General features: G+C 40.9%; 1 protein-coding gene across 1 annotated transcript in view; it reads right to left on the reverse strand.

Moving 5' to 3' along the window:
• Window positions 1-12,713: 12,713 nt before the first annotated feature.
• LOC121284360 (interleukin-18 receptor 1-like) overlaps window positions 12,714-17,995 on the reverse strand; it is a 65,289-nt gene continuing 60,007 nt past the window's right edge. The window contains exons 12-13 of the mRNA XM_041199780.1: window positions 17,336-17,702; window positions 12,714-13,029 (exon numbers count right to left, since the gene is read on the reverse strand). Of these exons, the coding sequence (XP_041055714.1) occupies window positions 13,005-13,029; window positions 17,336-17,702 (392 nt within the window). The 3' untranslated portion in view covers window positions 12,714-13,004. The remainder of the gene's footprint in view (window positions 13,030-17,335; window positions 17,703-17,995) is intronic.

Consider the following 17,995-nt stretch of genomic DNA (forward strand, 5'->3'; position numbering starts at 1 on the left):
CATATTTAGGAAAGATACACTTCCATTGGAGGCAATACAATGATGGTTCACTAGATTGGTCCCTGGATGGCAGGGCTGTGCTGTGAAAGAGGCTGAGTAAATTGGGCTTGTACTCTCCCATTAGAAGAATGGGAGGTGATCTCATTGAAATATGCAAGGTCCTGAAGGGATTTAATGGGTTTTCCAAATAAGGAATCGTTTCCCCTGACTGGGGAATCTAGAATATGAGGGTGCAGTTTCAAGATAAGGGACTGATCATTTAGGACAGAGATGAGGAGAAATTTCATGTGGATGCTCCATAGTTGAATATATTTAAGGTTGGGATAGACGAATTTTGGGTGTCTCAGGGAATCATGGGATGTGGTGAGTGGACAGGAAAGTGGAGTTAAAGCTGATGATCAGCCATAAATGGTGGAGCAGGATACAGGAGCCATATGGTCTACTTCTGCTCCTATTTCTTATGTTCTTGTGAAGCTCTCCCTGGTGTTTTGGCCAATAATTATCCCTCAGCCAATATCAATAAAAACAGATTGTTATCCCATTGCTGTTTGTAAGACCTTGCTGCACACAAATTGCTGTCACATTTCCTGTGTTACATCAATGACTATACTTCATTGGCTATAAAGTGCTTTGGAACATCCTGAGGTCCTGAGAAAGCATTATCTAAACGCAAGCTGTTTCTTTAAATTGATATTATTAGCAAAATTTAACATAATACTTTTTCTGCCTACATCCAAATCATCTATGTAATTGGAAAACCATAAAAGTAACTTGCATGGATCTTTTTTACCACTGTTTATATCTGTCAGCCTGAAAACACATCCATTTACTGTAACATTTCTCTCCCAATGCATCCCTATTTCAATGCAGCTACATAAATGCACAGTATGTAATTTCCAGAGCGAAAACACTCTATTTCCTATACTGCACATTGGTAAACAGCAATAATGACACAACCTATATTTTCAAACATATAAGCAATATAAATGCTGAATCATCCAGTTTTGTAGTCAGTATAATCTGATGACAAATGTTACAATTACCTGACTTTGTAATATCAATGAGCTTATGTATGAAGGCACATACAGGGAATTATAATGGTAACTCCATATGCAATATTAGAACAGCTCTGGTGATTGTACCAGAGCCCTTACATTCCAAGCCACTATTTCAGCACCATCTTGAGTACGTAAAAAATCTGCTGACATAGTTAAGGGCAATACTGCAATTTACATTTACTTTTATTGCAATATTTTCCTTTAGAATGAAAGGAATGCAGCACTAAATCCACAAACATAATATTCTCTCCCCTTTTCCAATTGATAGTCAAATTTTAACTTTAAGGAACCAATGGAAGGCTGGTCACCGATTGTCTTCTAAAATAGTGCCACCTAGCTCTGAAAGGAAATAACTGAAGATTTTTTAAAAAGATTGAAGATGAGATATTCAACAGAGAAGAGATTTAGTCCTAAATTTAATTAGTAACATGATACTTAAGTGAAGGATAATGCCAATCGTTATCTTTACTAGCCTTCTCCTATGGTGTTCATGGAAGTCACACTTCTGCTGTTTTAGAATGTCTCACACAATCATTTATTTATATCCACAATGGTTTCTTGCATGATTGGTAGGTCATTTCCATTTAGACAGCCACACTAACTTTGAAGAAAAGCTTTGAGCCAGCACAAGAATAAAATTTTTAAAATTTGTTTTTCAGCCACCAGGTTGGGAGTCTTCACATTCTTATTTTCAAATTGTGTCCAATTCCCAGGAACCATTTTTCAATAAACAGTTCAATGTGATCGAGAAAAGAAAGAAACGAACACAGAAGAAAAATACTGCCGATATTGGAAATCGGAGATTAAAAATGGAAAATATTGGAATCACTCAGCAGGTAGCATCTGTGTAAATAGAAACTGAGTTAATGTTCGATAACCTTTCATCAGAACTGGAAAAAATTAGAAATGCAACAGGTTTTAAGCAAGAACAGACACGGAGAAAGGCGCAAGAGGGAAAGAACAAAATGCAAGGTCTGTGATAGAGTGGAATGGAAGAAGGATTGAATGACAAATGTGGTGAAGGCAAAAAGAGATGGCACTGGGACTGGCGAAGAAACAAAAGCTGGATCTAGAGGAGGTGCAAATGGGAATAGCAGAATCTTCGCCTTGAACTGCCACTTGAAAAATGGGGGTGCATGTTATAATCTGAAATTGTTAAACTCAGTGTTGGGTCTGGAACACTGCAAAATGCCTTGTTCCTCATGGTTACACTGAGCTTCATTTGAACAGCAAAGAAGGCTGAGAACAGAGAGCACAAAGTGGAGAATTAAAACGATAGGCCACCAGAAACTTGGGGGCACATGTACGTTCTGAATGGAGGTGCCCCACAAAACGGGCACCCAATCTGCAATTGGCCTCATCAATGTAAAGGAGATCACACCATGAGCACTGAATGCATCATTCTAAATGGAAAAAAAGTACAATTAAATCTCTGTTTGGGTCCCTGGAAAGCAGGTGGAAGGGCAGGTGTTGCAGCTTGAAGAAGGCACTCCCTCCAATCCAGCAACTACCACCCAGGCCAGTTGAAGAGGAGAAGTTACAATCCCCGATCACACAGCAGCCACAGAGACTCAGGCTTCCTTTAACCGGTTTTATTCAAGCTTATGCAAGGGAGCTGCAATCATTCCTAAGAATGAAGACCCAGCTCCCAGATTGATTACATTTCATTACTTTTGTACTTTTTCTTATCACAATACATTTGAATACATCCAATCAGTAACCAACACACAGGTCCCATGTTAACACTATCCTATTGAGTACATAAACATGTGATTTTGCTAACCAATTATTATACAGGGTGTATACATAATTATATTATCCAATCAAAATTAAAACACGTACTCAAAGACCTTGGTTCTCGCAACTCAAGACTGTTTGTGTTTCATCAAAGCCCCCTCTTTGTCCATTGTATGTCTTACCATATCTAAGCTAAAACCATCTGCCCCTTCCCTATCTGAGAGGGGAGTACATTTAATCTATTTTATCTTCTGCTTGTGTCTTCAGCCTGACTCTCAAGGCTGTGCAATGTTCACCTGGTAATCATCAACTCTTAATATACTTAGCAGCCATGTCTGCCTGGAGATTTTAAGGGTTCTTCAGTAAATTCTTAGTGTTCTCTTTTAGCATTTTTAATATTCCCCTAACACAACTCCAGTGCTTGTATGAAAGGTTGACACGAAAAGGGAAGGAGGCATTGGGGGGTGATTGAGAATTGGACCAAGGTGTCTTGGAGGGAAGGGTCTCTTTGGAATGCTGAAAGGGAGGGTGGTTGCATTGTGTTTGATGGTGGCATCATGCTAGAGGTGGAAGGAATGGCAGAGAATGATCTGGTGAATGTGGAGACTGGTGAGATGGAGGATGAGGTCAAGGGGATCCCCATTGTGGTTCTGGGAGGGAGGGGAAAAAGTGAGAGAAGTCCACGGTGGAAAATAATTTGCATAATGGTATCCTACCATAAGTGGGCATAGGGAGGGGAGTCCTCGGTAATGAAAAAGGAACACATATAGAAGCACTGATACAGAGAGTGGGATCCTCAGAACAATGCATTGGATTCAGGGAAGCTGGGATAATGGAATAAAACCCTTACAAGAAGTACATGGAAGGAAGTGTAATCTAGGTACCATTGGGTTTATGATGAATATTTGTCAATGGATGATCTCCAGCAATTGAGACAGACAAGTCAAGGAAGAGAAGGGAAGGGAAGAGTTGGAGGTGGACCATGTCAAGACAAGAGAGGGGTGGAAATTGGAAACTAAGGAATTGAAAATATTTCAGTTGAGGCTAAGAGCAAAAAATAGCACTGATAGAGTCATCAGTGTACCAGAAAATATATTAGGGCAGGGGCTTGAGCAGGACTGGAACAAAGTATGTTCCAGATATCCCAAGAAATGACAGCTATAGCTGGAGATTAACAGATTCCTGAGGCAACACCTGTTATTTGGAGGTAGTAAGTGGAGTTGTTCAATTTGATAACAAATTCAGCTAGATGGAGGAGGGTGTTAATGAAGGGAAACTGGTTGGGCCTCATTTCAGGGAAGAATCAGAGAGCCCTCAGGCCTCTCTGGTGGGGGATGGAGGTGTAGAGGGTTTGGACATCCACAGTGAAAAGGAGATGGCTAGAACTCGGAAACTGGAAACTATTAAAGTATCGGAGGGTGTGGGAAGAGTTGTGGATATAGATGGGAAGAGACTGGCCACAAGGAGAAAAAAATGGAGGTGAGATAGGAAGAAATCAGCTCTGTGGGGGAAGAGGCTGAAATAATCAATCTACTAAGGCAGTCCTGTTTGTGAATATTTGGAGAGAGGTAGCAGCAGCTTTACGGGTTTGGGTGATTATGAGGTTGGTTCAAGGAAAATGAATAAGTGGAGTTTGGAAAATATCTGGTATTTTAGTGAGTTCGTAACTTGACCAAGTGACTTTTGGTACGTGGCCCGCTCAAGTAGGTCTCTTAAAGCCACAAAGTTTTTGATGCAGCAGAATATTTATGTCTTTTCCCCCCTCTTCTTGCAATTTCCTCTGTCTATCAGTTGTTTTTCTTGGTAGCATTCCATCTTTTGATAATTAATACATTCCCTTGCCAATATTTTTCATCATTATTCTTGGTTGCTCTGATATTCAAGTTACATGATACAAAACAACAATGATTGATTCTTTTAGGTGTTCCGAATCCATTTCAACATGGAGATAATGGGCCAACCAATGGAGATACGACAGCCTCTGCAGCAGCTGCATACCCATCAATGACTCAGGATCTGTCTTCACCACCCCTACTTCACAATACAGGCTGTAGTAAATTGTATCAGCTGCTGTACATACATCTGGACCAGGAACAACTCTATCTGTAGATGTGAAAGTTACCACAGCACAAAGCATTAATGTTACCATATCTTTTCAAGCTATTCATGAGGTATCAGTTACATAAGGCAGCCTGTAGTGCACATATTTATCAAGCAAGTGACAACCACTATTGTTTGCAAAGGGCATCACTTTCACATGGAAAGGAGGCATCAACTAGTCTGAATGGGTAGCAAGGTTCTCCTGAGTGGGATGAGCCACATATGTCACCCACATGGGCATCAAAGACCTTTATATCCATCCCATGACCTTCATGGAGAAAGGGTTAACATTCAGGCGTTAACTGAGAAAAGAAACATCGTGAATGTTTCTTTGTCATTGTCAAGGTGTGATGCATTTATTGTGTGTTTCCATGGTGCCCTAATTATGTGAAGAATCACCTAGAGTATTGCTCAGAGAGCAGGGCTATCCACTGCATCAGTGGCTCCTTACCTGTCTGAGAAACCCTATAACAGCAGAGATGCGCATTGACCTGGATACTTCAACATCTTTTTGCTATTCAATGCTGCCATTTCCATCCTCACGAAAAACATGCAGCTCATGCAAAAAGTGCTCATTCAGATTGGCAATGATTGTGCATGATACCATAGCGTGTCACAGTTTCTAACTTAGATCTGTGCAATACTTCTGGGCTATAAGAAGTATGTACAAGCATGATGAACATCTTAGCCTTACTCCTGGTACCAGCTTGTTTCTCTTTCATTTGCAGCCAAGTATGAGGGAACTAGGTTGCTGAGTTGATTCTGGTCAGCAACCCCTCTCATCCAGTTTGCATCTGTACTCCTATTTGTAGTTGGCCTTCAGTCCCAAATAAGGCCACCCTTCTTTGATACACATTCTCCTGCTCTACAGAAGCACAGAGATCAGGAAAGACTAGATGATTTATTAGGCCTATACCATACTGTCATTGCTGTGCAGCATATGCATACTGTGAACCACATCTACCTCCCCTGCCCGTGCATTGGAGGCAGTTCAAAGGAGGTTTACTGGATTGATACCTCGAGTGGGTTGTTTTATGAGGAAAGGTTGGACAGACTGTGCTTGTTTCCACTCAAGTTTAGAAGAGTGAGGGGTGATTTGAAGTATACAAGATCCTGAAAGGCCTTGAGAAAGTGGACGTGGAAAGGATGTTTCCTCTTGTGGGTGAGTCCAGAACTAGGGGGCACTGTTTTAAAATTAGGGATCACCCTTTTAGGGCAGAGATGAGGAGATTTTTTTTCTCTCAGAGGGTTGTGCGACTTTGGAATTCTCTGCCTCAGAAGGCGGTGGAGGCGGGGTCATTGCATATTTTTAAGGCAGAGGTAGATAGATTCTTGTTAGGCAAGGGAATCAAAGGTTAGTGAGGTTAGGTGGGGATGTGGATATCGAAACGCAAGATGATCTTATTGAATGGCGGAGCAGGCTTGAGGGGCCGAATGGTTGACTCCTGTTCTTATTTCTTCTGTTCTTATGTCCTCCCACACGAACACCAGGCAGCTATGCAAATTTAGCAGTCTTAGATGGCAAAACATGGCACTCACACATTTGTGCAAGCCTAATTTTTCTGGGATCACAAAATTGGGGCTTTACCATATTAGAAATGAGGGGAAAGAAAAATAAGTGCAACTGACATTTATAACTATATCAAATCTCAACTGTAACTGAACTTTCAATGGCATCAAATACCACTATATATTATCAATTCCACTGTTTCCATTTACTTATGTGAATTTTGAATCTTCTGCTGATTGTATTAGTAAATTAACTACTTGTTTGATGTTTCTTGTTAAAATAATTACTAGCAATTCTGTTTTATATATATCTGTTGTTTAATGAAAGTTAACAAATTATGAGCACTAACAAGACATAATTAATGCAGTAATTGTAAATATTATATACAAGAGATTAGTTAAAACGTATCTTTCAAAAGTACAGCAAAAGTCATTTTGTCTCATCAAAAAGTGCTCAGCTTTAGATACTAATTACTTTTATTTATTTATTCTTTCATTGGGTATGGGCATTGCCGCCAGGCCAGCATTTACTACCCATCCCTAATTGATCTTCTCAAGGGCAATTAGGGATGGGCAATAATTGCTGGCCCAGCCATCGACACCCACGCTTCATGAAAGAATAAAGTAATTAGCGTTCAACACTGGGCACTTTTCAGCAAGACAAAATGGTCTATAGAACAGAAACCAACATTGTAACAATCCTACAGAAAATGAAGTCAACATACATAGGCATGCTTTATTCTAGAAATATCAAAAATAATTCCACGGAACACCACAGATTTGTTGGCCTTCTTGTCTGTAATAATGTTAATTACATGAGAAAAGGAACAAATAATATAAATAGCAAAAATAATATAAATAGCAAACAATGGAATGAGATCAGAGGAACATAAGAAGTAGCAGCAGGAGAAGACAGTATAACCCGTCGAGCCTGCTCTGCCATTCAATACCATCATGGCGGATCTTCGACTTCAACTCCACTTTCCTGCCCACTCTTCATATCGCTTGATTCCCTGAGCAACCAGGAACCTGTTTGGCCAGGATTTCCCAGTTGGCAAGCGGGGGGTGGTGAACTCCCGATGTCACCCCGAATCATTTCAATTTACAGGTTGGCGGGGACTCAGCCGAATCAGCTGTGCGCCCGCCGACCTGTCAGTGGCCTATTGAGGCCATTGACAAGGTAATTAACGTAATTAATGGACCTGCCCATCCAAACTTAAGACTGGCAGGCAGGCTGGAAGCCCTGGTGGGCTTAAGCAAAAGCATGAAACCTCATCCACGGGGGGGGTTGTGGTTTCATGTAGGTTTTTAAAAATTTAATAAAAGTGTAACTAAAAGTGATGGAAATGTCCTAACTCATGTGACAGTGTCAAATGAGGGGACATGTCAGGGAACTTTGTTTTTTTCTGTTATTAACATTTTTAATGTGGAGCCGATCTCCCGTAGGCAGCACTTGGGCTCAGGGAGATGAGTCCGCTCTTTCGCGCGCATGAAAAAGTGCACTCTCGGCTCAGGGAATCACCCCCTGCCCACACAGGGAGCGCATAGCGTTTCCTTGTGGTCATCATGCTATGTAAAATGGCGGCACACCCCCAATTGGGGGTGCCAATCGGATGCACGCCTCCATGCGCCCTTTCCCAAACTTTCCCCCAACAGGGGGAAAATTCTGCCCTTTATTTCAGCCTTAAATATATTTAATAATGGAGCATCCACAACTGTCTGGAATAGAGAATTCCAAAGATTCACAACCCTTTGAAGACATTTTCTCCTCATTTGAGTCCTAAGTGATCGGGCCCTTATCCTGAGACAGTGTACCCTTGTTCTAGACTCCCCAACCAGGAGAAGCAACCTCTCAATATCTACCCTATCAAGTCCCTTCATAACCTTGAATGCTTCAATGAGTCTGGGAAGAGTGTCCTCTGCAGTCACAGTCGCCGTGAAGCAGCCTGGGCAGAGTGTCCTCTGCAGTCATTACTGCCGAGTGAAAAAAAAAGTGTGACATCACAGGAAAACCATAAGTTCATTGGCTGGTAAGTAACTGCTAGTTTGAACTAGATATTCTAAGTTGATTTCAGATTAAAGGTGATTAAAGGAGGCCTAACACTTCAGATTCACCTCAGCAGAGAAAGCGAGTTCCAGTTGATTTTAAAAAGTGTATTTTGAATCTCTATTCTAACTTACTTTCAGATAAAGTAAATAGGAGAAATATTTTGCAGATTGATAAACTAAAGACCAGTAGGAAGTTTAAAAACAAATTGAAAAACTAATTAAATAAAATAGAGATGCAGGGCCAGGCGATGTGTTGTAGCTGCATGATGTGGGAGCTGATGAACCCCATTGTGGTTCCTAGTGACCACATCTAGAGCAATTGTTGGTTGTTCAAGGAACTCTGGCTTAGAGTTGATGAGCTGGAGTCTGAGTTTCGGACACCGCAACACATCAGGGAGGGGGAGAGTTACCTGGATGCTGTGTTTCAGGAGACCGTCACACCCCTTAGATTAACTACCTTAAATTCGGCCAGTGGTTGGGGACAGGAGGATGTGACTATGAGTGAGGCAGGTAGAGGGATCCAGGAAGTAGCACTGCAGGAGCCTCAGCCCTTGCCCTTATCCAACAGGTTCAAGATTATTGCTCCCTGTGAGGACGAGAGCGGGGACTGTAGGGGGGAAGAACAAACTGACCATAGCACCGTGGTACAGGGAGCCATTCAAGTGGGGGGAGAAAAGAGAAATCTAGTTGTAATCGGGGATAGTATAGTTAGGGGAATAGATACTGTTCTCTGTAGCCAGGATCGAGAGTCCTGAAGTCCCAAAGGCTGTGTTGCCTACCTGGTGCCAGGGTTAAGGATATCTCATCTGGGCTGCAGAAGAACTTGGAATGGGAGGGGAAAGATCCAGTTTTCGTGATCCATGTAGGTACCAATGATATAGGTAGAATGAGGAAAGAGGTTCTGCTGAGGGGCTAAATTAAAAAGCAGAACCAAAAAGGTAATAATCTCTGGATTACTACCTGAGCCACGAGCTAATTGGCACAGGGCCAATAAGACTAAAGAGGTAAATGCGTGGCTCAAAGATTGATGTGGGAGAAATGGGTTCAAATTCATTGGACATTGGCACCAGTACTGGGGAAAGAGGGAGCTATTCCATTCGGAAGGGCTTCACTTGAATCATGCTGGGACCCGTATCCTGGCCAATCATATAGCTAGGGTTGTAGAAAGGACTTGAAACTAAATAGTGGAGGGAAGGGTTCAGTTGCATCGAAATATAAAAAATCAAAGTTTAAGGAGAGGGTAAGAGTGCAGGTTAGTGACGAGGCTGATTGTTACCAAAAAGTAAAAGGAAGGGACAGAGTGTGTGAACACCATATTGCACCAAAGCATCATATAACAGTAAGGAAAATTGACAAAAGGGCAAATTTAAAGGCTTTGTATCTGAATGCACGTAGCATTCAGAATAAAACTAATGAGTTAACAGCGCAAATAGAAATAAATAGGTATGATCTGGTGGCGATTACTGAGACATGGTTACAGGGAAAAAATGTTTGGGAGTTGAATACCCAAGAGTACTCAGTGTTTCAGAAGGATAAGCAGGAAGGAAAAGGAGGTGGTGTAGCTTTGTTAGTAAAGGAAGAGATCAGTGCGATAGTGAGGAGTGATTTGGCACTGGAGAGCAAGACATAGAGTCAGTCTGGGTAGAAATAAGAAATAGCAAAGGAAAGTTGTCCCTGTTGAAAGTAATCCATAGGTCCCCAAACAGTGGTTCAGCAGTAGGGCACAGTATAAATCTGGAAATACTGGGAGCATGTAAGAAAGGCACGGCAATAATCATGGGTGATTTTAATATGCATATAGACTGGACTAATCAAATTGGCAAGGGTATCCTCGAGGGAGAGTTCATTGAGTGTATTAGAAATTGTTTCTTGGAGCAATATGTTGTGGAACCAACCAGGGAGCAAGCTATTCTGGATTTTGTTTTGTGTAATGAGATGGGATTAATTAATGATCTCATAGTAAAGGATCCTCTAGGGAAGAGTGATCATATCATGCTAGAATTTCAAGTTCAGTTTGAGAGCGAGAAACTTGAGTCCCACATTAGTGTTCTGGAGTTAAACAAAGGTAACTACATAGGCATGAGGGCAGATTTGGCCCTGGTGGACTGGACAGGAAGACTACAAGGTAGGACAGTTGATGAACAGTGGCAGATATTTAAGGAGATATTCAATTCCCCCAAGTAAAACATATTCCAAAGAGGAAGAAAGATGGTAAAAGGGGGAAAAAGCATCCATGGCTAAGCAAGGAAGATAAAGATAACATAAAGGCAAAAACTAAGGCATACCAAATTGCAAAGGTCAATGGCAGGCTGGAAGATTGGGAAGCTTTTAAAGATCAACAAAAGGTTACTAAAAAAATAATAAAAAGTGCAAAGGTAAATTAAGAAAGAAAACTAGCGCAAAATGTAAAAACTGATAGGAAAATCTTCTACAAGTATATAAAAGGAAAAAGAGTAGCTAAAGTATAATATTCCAAAATTGCTTGGATTCTGGAAAGGTTCCAGTAGATTGGAAAAATGCTAATATAACACCCTTATTCAAAAAGGGGGGGAGGCAGAAAGTAGGAAACTATAGACCAGTTAGTTTAACGTCTGTCGTTGGGAAATTGTTGGAATCCATTATTAAGGAAGTAGTAATGGGGCATTTGGAAAGTCAAAATACAATCCATCAGCATGGTTTTATAAAGAGTAAATCGTGTTTGACTAATTTGCTAGAGTTCTTTGAAGATGTGACAAGCAAAGTGGATAAAGGGAATCCTGTAGATGTTGTATATCTGGACTTCCAGAAGGCCTTTGATAAGGTGCTGCACAGAAGATTAGTATACAAGATAAGATCACACAGAGTTAGGGCTAATACATTAGCTTGGATAGAGGACTGGCTAACCAACAGAAAGCAGAGCCAGGATAAATGGGTCTTTTTCTGGATGGCAAGCTGTAACTTGTGGGGTGCCACAGGGTTTGGTCCTTGGGCCCCAACTATTTACAATCTATATTAATGACTTGGATTCAGGGATAGCAGGTACTATAGCTAAATTTGCAGATGACACCAAAATAGGTGGGAAAGTAAGTTGCAATGAAGAAATAAGAAATTTACAAATGGATATGGACAGGTTAGGTGAATGGGCCAAAATTTGGTAGATGGAGTTTAACATGGATAAGTGTGAGGTTATCCATTTTGGTCAGAAGAATAAAAAGGCGACTAATTATTTAAATGGAGAGAAACTTCAGACTGCTTCAGTGCAGAGGGATCTGGGTGTCCTCGTGCATGAATCGCTGAAAGCTAATAGGCAGGTACAGCAGGTAATAAGGAAGGCAAATGGAATTTTGGCATTTATTGCTAAAGGAATAGAGTATAAAAATAGGGAAGTGTTGTTGCAATTGTACAAGGCATTGGTGAGACCGCACCTGGAGAACTGTGCACAGTTTTGGTCCCCTTACTTGAAGAAGGATGCAGTTGCATTGGAAGCGGTTCAGAGGAGGTTCACTAGATTGATCCCAGAGCTGCGGGGCTTGTCTTATGAGGAGAGATTGAGCAGTTTAGGCCTATACTCGCTAGAGTTTAGAAGGATGAGAGGAGATCTAATTGAGGTATATAAGATGCTAAAGGGGATAGCCAAAGTAGACTCAGATGTTTCCCCTTCTGGGGCATTCTAGAATGAAAGGCCATAGTTTTAGGCTAAGAAGTGGTAGATTTAAATCAGAGGTGAGGAGGAATTACTTTTCTCAAAGGGTCGTGAATCTGCGGAATTCACGACCACAGAGTGCAGTGGATGCTGAATAAATTTAAGGAGGAGATAGACAGATTTTTAATTAGTAACAGGTTGAAAGGTTATGGGGAGAGGGCGGGAAATTGGGATTGAGGCCGAAATGAGATCAGCCATGACCATATTGAATGGCAGTGCAGGCTCGAAGGGTTGAATTGCCTACTCCTGCTCCTAGCTCTTATGTTCTTATGAGATCAACTCTCTTTCTTCTAAACTTCAGAAATATAGACCCAATTTACTCAGCCTCTCATCAAAGGACAACCCTCTCATCCCAGGGGCCTTATTTTTACCAGTCTCAAACACCATTAAAATGAAAGCATAAAAGCAAAATACTGCGGATACTGGAAATCTGAAACAAAATCAAAAATTGCTGGAAAAACTCAGCAGGTCTGACAGCATCTGTGGAGAGGAAGACAGGGTTAACGTTTCAAGTCTGTATAACTTTTCATCAGAACTAAAGAGAAAATTAAGTCTTTTTTGCTTTTTTTTTACAAATCCATGCTCATTTCTGGCAGGAGTTAAATTTTCTACGATGTGTGTGTGTGGTGCCCACTGAATGCAATCGGCATATGTTCCCCTTTTGCAGCGAGGTCACTGAAACATTTTAGAGATAGGAGAATTCAGATCAGCATTTTGTGATTCACAAAGTTATAACAAATTAAAACGTCAGGTTAAGTGTAACTGTACATATATCAGACAGCAGACACTGCATGCTATTCCAAGGTTATTCAGGCATCTACCAGAATTACAAGTGAAAGGCTTCTTCAGTTTGATGCTATCTTCAGTGGTTAGTTCATGGTACGTGATAGAGGCCTGAAAACAAAAGAACAATTTAAACCTTTTTTAATCAATGTTTTCTTAATGGAAAGGTGGTAGGGAAAGGGGACACCAGAGCTAAACAAGTTTGGTACATTTGTTTTCAACTAAAAAGTGGAGCCTTAAGTCTTCACTGAGCCCTGGACCAGTACCATCCTGCTCCTGTTAAAATCTTGTCCACCTTCTCATACACTGACACACAATCACACAAGCATCACCCAAAATAGTCAGAGAAACCTCTCCAGCACCAAAGTCAAAACAAAAAACATCAACAAAGCCTCTGGGAAAATGAAAATAAAAAGACAAAACAGCATGCAGTATTAAGGTAGTTTAAACTGTATTCCTTTTTGCACGGTCTCATTATACTTTACTTGAATGGATTTTGTATTCCCTACGAACTACCCAAATGTAACTCACAAATTTATTCTGTTTGACTAGATCACTTGAGGCTGGAATTCTTCCCAATCACTTCTGGTAACCTTCCAAGACAATGTGCTAACAGACAGGGTGGTCCTAGTTTGACAAGTAACAGGTAATTATACTCTTCCAGTACTCTCATACACATCTGAAATTCTCTAAACCTTGCTTCTGTCACCTGTGCTTTAGATTTATGAAATGTTTAAGTAGGATGAAGGGAGACCTCCTCTTGTGTAATGGGATGGAACTGTAGATTTTGCAACAGCTTGGTTTGGAGACTTTCAAACATGGTGATGGGTTTCCGTGTCAGACACTCAGCTGAGCAACAAAAAATATGCATTTCTCTCTCTCTCTCTATTTCTCTCAGAGTACATGTTAAAATGATCCATTAACCATTGAACTGTATCAACAGAAACAGATGGCCTCATTATGAATGTTTGGCTGAACTTCAAGACTCACTAACGGATTAGCTCAGCAGCGGGTCTGTTTTCACAGGCTGAAGTATGTGTTGATGGATTGACATTTTTATGAGGTTACTTCTTTGAACTGTTTCTTTCAATGCTCATATGTTTATTTACGAACATATGAACAAGGAGTAGAGTAGGCCATTCAGCCCCTCGAACCTGCTTCACCATTTAATAAGATCTTGGCTGATCTAACAGTAACCCAAAATCTGCCAATAACCCATCACTTACTACCGCCAATAACCCATCACAAAGACTTACCAAAAATCTATCCAACTCTGCCTTAAAAATATTCAAAGGCTCTGCTTCCACCATCTTTTCAGGAAAAGCGATCCAAAGGCTCATGGTCCTCTGAGTGAAAAAATTTCACCACATCTCTGAAATGGGCGACCCCTTATTTTTAAACAGTGAACCCTAGTTCTAGAATCTTCCACAAGAGGAAACATCCTCTCCATATCCACCCTGTCAAGACCCCTCAGGATCTTACATGTTTCAATCACCTCTTATTCTTCTAAACTCCGGCGAATACAAGCCTAGTCTGTCCAACCTTTCACCATAAGACAATCCGCCCATTCCAGGTATTAGTCTGGTAAACCTTCACTGAATTGTTTCCAATGCATTTACATCCTTCCTTAAATAAAGTAACCAATACTGTACACAGTATTCCAAATGTGGTCTCACTAGTGCCCCATACAACTGAAGCGTAACCTCCCTACGTTTGGTTTCAATTCCTCTCGTAATAAATAATAACGTTCTATTAGCTTTCCTAATTACTTACTACATTTGCATACCAGCCATTTGTGATTCATGCACTAGGACACCCAGATCCCTTTGCACCCCAGAGCTCTGCAATCTCTCACCATCTAGATAATATGCTTCTTTTATTCTTCCTGCCAAAATGGACAATTTTCACATTTTCTCACATTATACTCCAACTGCCAGATCTTTGCTCACTCACTTAACTTATCTAATCTGCTTGTAGCCTCCTTTTGTCCTTTTAACAACTTACATTCCTACCTATCTTTGGGTCATCAGCAAATTTGGCAACCATCCCTTCAATGCCTTCATCCAAGTCATTAATATAAATTGTAAACAGTTGAGGTCCTAGCACTGATCCCGGTGGCACGCTACTTATTACATCTTGCCAACATGAAAAATACCCATTTATGCCTAGTCTCTGCTTCCTGTTTGCCAGCCAATATTTGGACAATATTAAGAGGTGTGAAGTGACATCAAGCTTCTCTTATCAATGCTATAATGGTTCTGTTTAACTGACACTTTTATAGGGTTCTAAGAAGAGCAGATTGTTTTCAAAGTAGGTTTTTGAATTTGTGGTTGTTTGAAGTACATTTCAAGACTTGCCATTGTTATTTTATGGCTCATTAGTTCTATAGTGCATACTGGGTGAATGAATATGGGGGATGCAGAGGACTATGGATGGATTTTGGGGCTTTGGAGGTGGCACAGGGGCATAGAGTTGGCATAGGGCCTTGGAGGCAGCATATGGGCAAGGAAGATGCAGAGGGCCTTGGGGGTGGCATGGGGTCATGGAAGTGGCATAGGTGGCAGGAGGTGGCATTGGGAATGGGTGGGGGGTGAGGGGTTGTGTGTGTTGAGGGCTAGAAGGTCTAATAGCCTTTCATAGAATCTTCTAAGCAGCCTGCCTTGACTTTCCCATCTCTTTGTCCACAGACACACTGCTTCCTGGGCTGGCAGGTCTGATTCAATCCCACCCGCACCTCCCCAGAGCAAAAATAGTGCATACGTGGCCAATTCTATGGAGGCGGGTCTGCCGCATCAGGAAATTTCCCGACTCGAGCTTTACACCACAACGGTGAAAATCCGGCCGTCACCCTCATTTCCAAATTGAAAGGACATGTGCTGTTTAAAACATCAGGGCCTAGGCCTATATGGCTTAAGTGGTACTTTAAAAATTTGTTCGTGGAGCACCACTTCAATGATATCAATGGTGGATGCCACAGGATGTGTAGGTAGCAGCCAGCAGTGTGGTTTGCCCATGGGAATTTATGCTGGCCACAAAGCAATGCTTTGAAGTGTCACAATGGAAATGAATTATTCCCCATAATACTCTAGGAAAGTCAAAATCAAAAGACACTTTTGTCTTTTTTAAAATTCTTTCATGGGATATGGGCATCTCTGGCTAGGCCGGCATTTGTTGGCCATCCCTAAAACGATAGATACTGAGTACAACTATATGTATTAACTTTACATTTGTATATGTAGTCATTTCTGTATCTATCTATATGCAATAACAATACTATAGGATTTGTCACACTGAGCAAGCACTAGTTAACTGACTAGTAGCTACAATAGAATACTATTGCTTTACTGGCAGATATCCATCCTTCAAACATGCCTCCATAAAACGTTGCCAAACTTTTACTTTTTCCCTCCTAAACTTATAAAAAGCAGATTAATTTAAGCAACATAAATAAATGTGCAAACAACTGCTTTTATGGTTCTTCTTTTACAGTGGTGTTCATCTAAATCCCACTAGAACATAAGTTACTAAAAGCTAATAGCATGGGTTGGGCTGAATTTTCATGGAGTCGAGGAGACTCTGTTGAGGTGAGCAAAATGGCAGCCTAGATGAGATTTTAGGATTCCTGACCCCATTCCTGGGGTTGCCGATTTTCACTAGTGCCGTTCAGGCTACGAGCCCACACACTGCACTCACAACCTGGCCAGCTACATTGCAGGGATAGGCATGTCCTAGCTCATGGAGTCAGGCCAGCTTTTAAAAGACCTGCGGCTCACGGTACTTCAGAGGTGTCATTAATCATAGTCTGGATGAGGGACCCTTTCAAAAGGTAAGTTCAAAAGCTCTTACCCATGCTCCCATGCCAAGCTATATCCCCCACCCAACCCCCCATGGCCCCTCATTCCCTCCATGCCAGCCAATGGCACTTCCATGCCCATTAACCCACAATATACTCTGTATAGAACCAATGAACCCTATAGTGACAATAGGATGTGTTAGAAAAAAGTTTAATAAAGTCATTCATTCATTAAAATTGCTTTTACTACACCCCAATAAAAACATCAATCATCCAGTCCCTTTAAAGTATCAATAGCAAAAATGGCAAGCACTTGAAATCTCTTTGTCTTGTGTAAATAAACATTATATGAAATTGATAGAATAGATCAGAGGGCAAGAGCTTTCAATCATGTAATATTTTCCCTGGGGTCAAGCTGTTTCAGCACTCTAATGGATGTTTGAGCTCACAGCCAAGAATACATAATGAGATTTATGAGGCCCAAGGCAGGTGTGCCAAGCCCACTATCTGCCTCAAAGATGAAAATCCAGCCCATTATCACTGATGCAGAAACTCATTTTGGCCAATCTAGCACAGACACAGTTTAAATCAATGGTAGGAAATGACTGCAAGCCTGTAACTTACATGTTTGAGTCAGACTTTGTTTCACAGAACCGTTGTAAATTTTTTGTTCGTTGGCCACCATTTGCTGGCATCAAGTATCGCACCTTCTTCCAGAAATATGAATGCTTGAAGACCGATTTATTTCCTTTCCATTTCACAGTTCTTTTTGACTTCAGAACAAGTTTAAGTGACTCTGGTAGTAACTCAGTGCTTTTTATAGGTTTAAGTTCAATAAGAATTGGTTTTATTTTTCTTTCAACTAATACTTGATGCAGTCCAGTCATAAGTTCATACGCGTAGCTGTACTCATCTTCTACACATTCTTTACTGAGTATTATAATCAATCTTCGGCATTTGTTTATATAAAAAAGTATGTCATCTGCAGAACCTGTAAAACAAATTAAATATTGAATTATTAAAAATACCATTTGGGGAAAAAATTTGAACATTCTACATATCAATTTGTGTAGAGAAGCCTCTGCAAAGTCAAACTGTTTTCCCAGAAAGCCAAGTAGTAAGTCAAATGCAAATACAATGGTCTGCATTTTGCTCCTATCTCTGCATTCTTTTGGGGTAGACAAATTTTTGGTCCTTCAGGGAATCAAAGGATATGGGGAATGGGCGAGAAAGTGGAGTTGAAGTCCAAAATCAGCCATGATCTTATTGAATGACAAAGCAGGC

This window comes from Carcharodon carcharias, chromosome 11, assembly GCF_017639515.1.
Source record: "Carcharodon carcharias isolate sCarCar2 chromosome 11, sCarCar2.pri, whole genome shotgun sequence".
Lineage (NCBI taxonomy): Eukaryota > Metazoa > Chordata > Chondrichthyes > Lamniformes > Lamnidae > Carcharodon > Carcharodon carcharias.